The sequence below is a fragment of the Geospiza fortis genome, unplaced genomic scaffold (genome assembly GCF_000277835.1).
Source record: "Geospiza fortis unplaced genomic scaffold, GeoFor_1.0 scaffold637, whole genome shotgun sequence".
Taxonomy (NCBI): domain Eukaryota; kingdom Metazoa; phylum Chordata; class Aves; order Passeriformes; family Thraupidae; genus Geospiza; species Geospiza fortis.
In genome coordinates this window covers 626,963-635,600 of record NW_005054515.1, presented here as the reverse complement: position 1 = coordinate 635,600, position 8,638 = coordinate 626,963, and the positions used below count along the sequence as shown (strand labels likewise).

The following is an 8,638-nucleotide window of genomic DNA, read 5'->3' as shown; positions in this document are numbered from 1 at the left end:
GGGGCACGCCCGTCCCGCCATCGCCTTTGGCGGCGGCGGCCTGGGCAGGGCGGTGCCTCCTCTCCCCCTCCTTCCTTCCAGAACTAAGGATTTAAGGGATTATTAATTTTATTTGCGGATAAAAAGTGCCCGCATGACCTCGGTAGGGCGGGGTTTGGCGGTGAAGCTCGGGTTCCGTGTGCCCCGCGGAGCTGCCGTCGGGGAGAGCGGCCGGGCGGCCCTGGGGTTATCGGGATCTTCCGGCAGTGCTGGGAGGCAGCGCTGCCAGCCGCGGGCTCCGCTCCGAACCGAGCACACCCTCCGGGAAACGCTGCCCGCAGCCTGGGCCGAGTGCTCGGGCGCTCCCATGAAGAGGTTAAAAAATACGTGCTGTAAAGTCTCTGGATCGATGGCTTTGTGTTCTGGGGTGTTCGGGTTCCTTCACACGTGCAGGAGCCGCTCGGGGCTCCGTGTGAGGCTGGGGTTTCTGTAGCCTCTGTCAGCCCCCGGCATTCCCACAAGTCCTTCCGTGCAGCTATTGAACGCAGCTTGCTTTTGGTCCTGATGTAGCAAAATCTCCAGCGTCTGTCTTTTGCACAAAACCAAGAGCGTAGCCTGGCATTTGGCCAGTTTCTGGAAACCCCAGTTCTCTGTCTGCATTCTCTTAAACTGTAACATAATAAGCCCTGTGATAGCTATCTAAAATACTTCTCGTTTTGCATAGTTTCCCCGCAGCAGTATCTTCGATAGCAGCTGGAGGAGATGCCTGCTGCTGACTTCTTTATTTCATATGTTCTTATTCTATCTGAAGGAGATCATAGCTAATCTCGGAGGAGTGCAGTTGAAATATTTAAGTGCAGTCTCCTGAGAAGTGACGTGTTACCAATGTTTGGCCTGGCTGACCATTTAAGTGGTCAGCTTGTAATTCAGAAGGTACTGTGAGAGCATCCTGTATAGTTTGCTTAAAGGTAAAGTGCTTCCTTCTTTAGTTAGAGGGGACTTTAAGACTAATCTGGAGAACAAGTAGTTTCAAGGAAAACATGTGGCCATGCTCAAAAATATCATGTGTTTAAAATAGTCTACAATTTGGAATTCTTGTTGAAACTTTCTGCTTTTTCTCTTGCCCTTCCCCAGAAGCCAAGAATCAGTAATGGTTCTAGCGTGCACTGTTTGCAAAACAAAAGAGCAAAAAGAATTTTTCAGCAGTCTGTACAAATCTGTGCTTGGCAGAGACTTGGAATACATTTTGGTCTTCTGTCTGCTGCCCTTGTTGGTCATCTGCTGCTGCTTTCACCTCAGAACGTGTAGTAGATGTAACAGGGTTCAGTTGGAGTCACACACATCTTTGTGGGTTGATGTGGGGCCGATTGCTGAGCACATACAAAGTCAGTTTAGTCTTGTGTGAATCACTGTTCTGTAGGTCCAGCTTGCTCTGTGTCCTCTCTTCTCTTGGAGGGGTGAGCATGAAGTCACTCAGTGTTCCTACTGCTAAGCAGTAGCATTCTGATCCAGTCTTCCCCTAGGCTCTGCATTTCAAACTTCAGGTCCCCAGAATGTCTTGGAAAGAGTTCTCACTCCTTTTTTTTTAAATGTTAAATTGATGAATTGGCAGTGATTGTGTAGTTTAACCCCAGCTGGCAAGAAAACACCACCACAGCCGCTTGCTTATCTCCCCACCCTGGTGGGATGGGGAGGAGAAGCAAAAGTACAACTTGCAGGTTGAGATAACAGTTTAATAATTGAAGCAAAGTAAAATATAATAATGGTAAATAATAGCATAACAATAATAAAAAGGGAACATGAACAAGTGATGCACAATATAGTTGCTCACCACCTGCAGGCTGATGTCAGACCCCTGCCAACCCCCTCTGGCTAACTCCCCCAGTTTATACCCTGGGCAGGACATTGTGAGGTGTGGAATATCCCTTTGGTTTGGGTCACCTGTCCTGGCTGTGCTCCCTCCCAGCTCTTTGGTGTACCTCCCCACTGGTGGGGCATGAAGCACAAAAAAGTCCTTGACTTAGAATGAACCCGACTTAGCAACAACTAAAACCTCAGTGTGTTATCAATGTTATTTTCAGACTGAATCCAAAAAACATCACTGTATCAGCTACTGAGAAGAAATTAGCTCTAGAAGAACTTATATCTAGAAGAAGTTAACTCCAGCCAAAGGCAGGACAGACTGTTTCATGTATACCAAATTCATCTGGTTGAAGCAGATGTTCTCATGGAGAACACAGTGTAATTTCTCAAAAAACCCAGAAAAATCACATTGAATTAGTGAAGTGTCGTCTGCTTTAGTACATCAAAGCAGATTAGTGCCCAAATCTTGGGAGGAAAACGTTGGCTTTTGTACTAATCTTGTTGAGTTTCCCATAGAGCACGAAGAGCTGTATGTTTTGCAGCTCCTTGTAAGAGGTGTTTGTGTAAGATCAAAGAATGAGCTCTCGCGTTCTTGTGTTTGCTGCGGTCAAAAGTTCAAGCACAGAGAATGCTGAGGAAAGGAGAGGACCAGCTCTGTGCCTGGAGCAGTGTCACAGTGTCACACACCTGTGATACCCCTCTCTCTGGTGGCAGCCTTGTGCAGCTGAGAACTGCCTGAAGGACTGCTGCCTCTCAGAGCTGCTGGTGCTGTCTGCTAAGACAACTGTGCTGTGTAGGCAGAGGCAGCAAATAAATCCCAGTTGCCCTTCCCCAACCAGGGGATGCTTTGGGCTTTGCATTTTATCCCGTTTTTGTTTCTTTCCGTTCTACTTTGCTGCAGTGTTTGGGTTTTTTAGTGGTAGCAATGGTAATTACGCTGTGTACTTTTTATAAAGGTGATATTTAGTAAGAGCTGGCACTGCTTGTTACTGACCTGGTTTCAGTTATTTGCTAGATGAACAGCTGTCCTTTGTAACCACTGCTTCTTGGGGCTCTGATACATAATGGCTTTGTAACTTGGTGGAAGCACAAATGTTTTTTCCACAGCATATAGTGTACAGCTGCAAGTAAACACCACATTTAAAATGGAGTGTCCACTGTGTAGTAATTTATCCAGTTCTTGTTATTCCAGAGTTTTCTTGGAAACCTTTTCGTTCCTGTTTGTGAGATTGATGTTGTACTTAATGATGCTGAAACACGGAAACCTGCAGAAATCAAAACAGAAGATGGTAAAGTAGAAAAGCATTTTCTCTTCTACGATGGAGAATCTGTTTCAGGAAAGGTAAATTTTTATTTAAAAGTGACTATTAATTACTGTTCTGGTTCTGGCATGCAAATGCATATTGGAAGGTAAATGAAAAACTGCATTTTCATATTCAGAGGAAACTCTTTTGCTGTGTATGGTTTTTTTAACCACAGCCATTCAGGCAGCTGATAGAAGTCAACATTTTTGAATGGTAACTGTTTGTTTATTTCTGGTCATCTGATATTTATGAATAAGCTTTTTGTGCAATGATGTGCAATCCTACTGTTGCTTCTGATGAGAAAACTCTTTCAAACTGGATCCCCCTGCTTCCCCTTCCCTTTGAACTCCAAAATCCACAATCCAATACAGGTAACAGTAATTTCTGGCTGGCACAGTCAAAAATTTGCATACCCTGAAGATAAGCCTTGCTCTCCATGTCCTGAAGTGATTTCTGGATTGCAACAGAGGAGCAACATATGAAGTTCAGCTGACTGCTGAGTCGACAAGAGTTTTTCTTACTGGGAGAAAAGACAATGAAGTTGAGCTTGCCAGAGGGATTTCCCTGCATTCAGTATTGCACCTAGGCACTCTTTGCCATCATTCTGTTTTACTGGAGCCATTCTCACTCTGAGTATTTCTGTTATGATTCACTCTTCCTTCAAAGACTTCAGTTGGGTACTGAGATTGATTTCTGAATGCCTGCTTTGATCTTGACTGACCTATAGCACTGGGCATCTCCCTGCTCTGGCCATGCCTTTCTGTACAGAGATCTTGCTCCTCTAGAAGGATCCTTGCAGGGATGTGAAGGGCCACAAGATGAGCCTGAAACCAGGAAACAGAGGGAGAAGCTGGAGCACTGCTTTGAAGGGCCACAAGATGAGCCTGAAACCCAGGAAACAGAGGGAGAAGCTTATGATGACCTGCTGGAGCACAGCTGGCTTGTATCAGGACACCTGAAAGGTGCCTGATGAGTTTTGGCTAACCCAGGCACAGTGGCATGAGGAGGTCTGGGAAACCAGAAGTTTTTTGGGCAGCTTCTCTCTACCCCATCATTTTTTTCACCACAAAGATGGATTGTTCCAGTGATTTACTTCCAACTCACATAGTGACAGTGTACTGGATTTTTGTACAGGAATTTCTCTGGTCATCACTGCCTTATAAGAAAACATTCTATATGCTTAATATTTACATGCATCAATACAATGTAACCTTGTGGAATCCTTTCTTGTCTGTTTATGAGAATCAGAATTACAAATGAAAGTCTTCACAGAAGGTTCCATTATCTGTTATTTTTCATTGACTTAGCCAACACCAGTATTTAGCTGTCTGCCAGAGAAGGGACTGAAGCTCACATGACTTGAAAGGAATCAATCTCATGGCATTTCATTTTTGAACTTGCAGATGTGACAGTCAGAAGATGCTTTGAAGCATCACGACTGGCCCTGCTTCAGCTCTGGCTTGGATACTTAATTTTGGGACTTGAAAGTTCCAATTTTAGTTGTAAAATTCAGTCTCGTGGATGATTAGATTTTTCTTTAATGCTTTACTGGTGCCTTGGAAATGCTTAATTTCATGATCAGCTGTTTGATCTGGCTGCCTTTAAGTTCTTGAGAAGAGATCTTGGTTTCCTTTTTCTTGGATATGTTTTTGTTTTTACTGAGATTGTGTTAAGAGTGAAAATGCTGAAAAAATTTAACTTGTGTTTGTTTTTTTGTTTTTTTTCCCTTGGTAGGTGAACGTCTCCCTTAAACATGGAAAGAGACTAGAGCACCAAGGAATTAGAATTGAATTTGTAGGACAAATTGGTGAGTTTAACCTATAAAGGGGATTTTAGGTGCTTGTGGTTTATGGAACTTAGCACTTGTGACTGTCAGCAGTTTGACTCAGACAATGCAACCTGTTCTGATCAGTGGGTGATAAGGGCTAGAGAAAAGTTGTTTTCCTTACTTTAAAGCAATGATGTACTAATTTGTCCTACTCAGAAAGTCATTGGGAGAAATATATGGACATGGGAGGGAGAATTGGGTTAGTGAGTATTCAGTCTGTCTAAGACTAGCTAAAAGTTGGATTAATAACCACTAGAGATTTAGGAAAACTAAACTTGAGGTCTTCTCTGAAAGAAAAGAGGCATACAAAAGAAATTAAGAGGCAGCTTACAGCAAAATACATTTTAAAATTTTATGGTAGTTGGTTTTATAAAACTTATTAGAAATGTAAATTTGTTATATCTACCAAAGTCTGCTTAGAGTTGAACTATGAGGAATCTTTATTATATCTAACTTTTTACCAGTCCAGGTAATCCCTCTGCACCCTTGGGCTGGTGCTAAAATTCCTTCCCTCTCAGAGAGCTCTTTGCATTGTTGTTCCCCTTGGAAGTAATTGCTCAAGTTTGAGCCTCACGCAATTGACTTTAAATGGAATTTCACAAATTCCCTATTTCTCACCAGTCAGTAAGCTCCAGTGTCTGAAGTGTTGTGTAGCAGATGTGACTGAGTCCTGGCACCTGCTGCTTTATGCTTGGAGGTTTTGATCAGTAAGGTTGTAAAATTAAACTTTGAGAATAAAGCAGCTCTGTGATGGGAGTGAGGCATATAGACAGAGGAAAAAAAGAGCTCAGGTATGTTGCCTTCATTTAGTCTGTTGTCTTCTAACAGCTGTACAGATTGGTTTTCATCTTGACTTACACATTTTATTCTCTAGATGAATTTAATTTCATGTAGTGTTTCTTGAAATTCACACATTTCTGGGACTTTGTTATGCTACATTTGGAAGTCCAGAGAGAGTTATGCAGATGTGGTTTAAACTCCTGCTCTTTGTACTTGTCCATATTTTCTTGCATCCTTCCAAGTGTTAGTATAGAAACAGAGAAAGCTTTCCAGTAGTGTGATCTCTCTGCACTCTTTGCAGACTAACTCCATATCCAAGCTGTATTTTAAACCAGCTCTTCAGAGTACAGCTTTTCTGACTGACTGGCACAAAAAGTATTTGGTATGCAGCATTAGGTAAACTATGCATTAGATAAATGCTTGTCCCAACAAACTAAGTACATTTTTAGACAATTTGTGGTCATATTGGTAAATGGAAGTTTCTAGTTGGTGTCAGTTTCTGCCACATTGGCAGTGATAAATTGTGGAGTTGGTTTAGTTCATTTATTCCTTTCTGAAAAAGTACCAGTCCTGATGTTCAGTTTTGAATGGTAGCGAAGCTTATTTTTAGATACTGAAGTGTTTGGGTTTTGATTTTAGGGTGATTTTTGGTGAGAATTGCACGACACATGTCTAGGAATGAATCACTGACACCACTCTGGGGACAGGAGATGCTTAGGCTGTGGAGCTGCCTTTGTTTCCAAATGACTGACTTAGACCTGGGGTCATAATAAACCTTTTGACTGTACACTACTAGTAATAATAAATTATTTGTTGGATATTGTTAATCTGCAGACCAGATTAGGATCACTGGCCTGTCCTAAATAAGGCAGTCCTGACACTGCTTAGGTTTTGTCCCTGCAGCAGTAAATGCTGGAAAACCAGGCAATGCTAATTACAGAGCATGCAAAGCTAGAAGTACTCGTTAAAGCTAGCTAAACTGTCATTAACAAACAATGGCATGCTAGTGAAGCTCTCAATGTATTCTCTTCATTCCAGTTAGTTCTTTAGGGATGCTTACTGTAGGTTGCTAGAACTGAAGGTAATTTGAAAACCTGAATAAAACATTTGGTCAAATATGTGTATTTTAAGTTAATTGCTTCTCTTATACTCTCCCACCTGCTGCTGCTAAATTAGAGACAATTTTGTTTGCTAAAAATAAACACTGAAACATATTTTCCTTTAACTTTCTAACTTTAGAACTCTTCAATGACAAAAGCAATACCCATGAATTTGTAAACTTAGTGAAAGAACTGGCCTTACCTGGAGAGCTGACCCAAAGCAGAAACTATGACTTTGAATTCATGCAGGTTGAAAAGCCATATGAATCCTACATTGGTGCCAACGTCAGACTGAGGTTTGTAACTGATAAAGCTTTTTTTTTTTTACTCTCCTCCCCTGCAGAAAATTCATAATTTAGCAATTATGCTGCCCCCTCTTCCTCCTTTTAGTTATTACATAGAACATATTAAAAGCCAGTAGCTGGTGTGCCTTGATTGGAGTTGTGGAGATTTTAACACAATGGGGTCTTTTCTACTTAATTTTGAATCACTCAATGCTGTTTGTATAAATAAAATTCCTCCAGTTCAACCAAGTGAAGACAGTCCATGTCTTTCCTTTAAAGGAAAAACCCATACCCACAACTGAAGAAAACACTCTCACATGTGTTGTGTCTCGTATTTTGGTGTCTTACTCTTTTTTACAGATTGTACACTGGTCTTTCAAAGAACAGCTGTACTTCAGAACATGAGGGCTCTTACTTAGTAAACCTGAATAATTCTGGCTAATCCAGTGGCTTTCTTCCTAGGTATTTTCTAAAAGTGACAATAGTGAGACGGCTGTCAGACTTGGTGAAAGAATATGATCTGATTGTTCACCAGCTCGCTACGTACCCAGATGTAAACAACTCCATCAAAATGGAAGTGGGCATTGAGGACTGTCTCCACATAGAGTTTGAATACAATAAGTCAAAGTAAGTGTCAGAGCAAAATGCTTTGAAGTAAATAACTTGGTATAAAAGGGTCCAGTATGTAATATATGGTGACCAACTTCACCTTCTGTAGAGTTAAAATGTAAAGTACTAATTACACAAAGGCCTTTTTGAGATACAGTTGGCTGTTCTGTCTTCAGTGCTAACAGGAAGGTCACTAGCAAATATTTAATTTTTGCATTTGCACCTTTTCAGTATGACTGATAGCACTTCCTTTACTGGTACTGATGGAATGATGGCAATATTGCAGTTGCTCTGGTCTGGCTGAAGTGCTTAGTTCACCAGGGAAATAATCTCCAAGTAGTTTCCAGGCAGATAACTGCCTGTGTGACTTGTGTTCAAGAAGGTGCAAAACTTGTGTTTATTCTTTAACAAAATCCCCCATTTTGTTCTCTTAAAGGTATCACTTAAAGGATGTGATTGTTGGAAAAATATATTTCCTCTTAGTGAGAATAAAAATTCAGCACATGGAGTTGCAGCTGATCAAAAAGGAGATTACTGGAATTGGTAAGAGAAACAAAGTCCAAATGAAATGGCAGCTTGTGTGCCAGTTGGGCCTTATGCAGACCTGGAGACTGAAGTCAGTAGTTGCAGTGCTGGCTGAGCCAGTGCTCCACCAGCTTCTTTCTCACTGGTGTTTGACTGCCATTTGTATTTTGTGCTTTGGCAATAATACTTTGTAGTCAGCACCATCAGTCTGTTCAATTGCTCTGGAGTTGTGACTCGTGTGACTCTTCACAAATGTGAACCCTTGTAAGTGGAATTTGGGCATAAATTCACAGTAGTTTAATCAGCCTTAATAGATAAGAACAAGGGAGGAGGTGTAAAATGCATCCTGGAGCCCCCTGTGCCTCT

The 8,638-nt window shown here is 41.6% G+C and overlaps 1 protein-coding gene across 1 annotated transcript in view; it reads left to right on the top strand.

The window, feature by feature from the left end:
- Positions 1-4,878: 4,878 nt before the first annotated feature.
- The window catches only part of VPS26A (VPS26, retromer complex component A), a 7,798-nt gene continuing 4,038 nt past the window's right edge, over positions 4,879-8,638 (top strand). The window contains exons 1-4 of the mRNA XM_031063592.1: positions 4,879-4,953; positions 6,994-7,150; positions 7,601-7,765; positions 8,184-8,290. Of these exons, the coding sequence (XP_030919452.1) occupies positions 7,098-7,150; positions 7,601-7,765; positions 8,184-8,290 (325 nt within the window). The 5' untranslated portion in view covers positions 4,879-4,953; positions 6,994-7,097. The remainder of the gene's footprint in view (positions 4,954-6,993; positions 7,151-7,600; positions 7,766-8,183; positions 8,291-8,638) is intronic.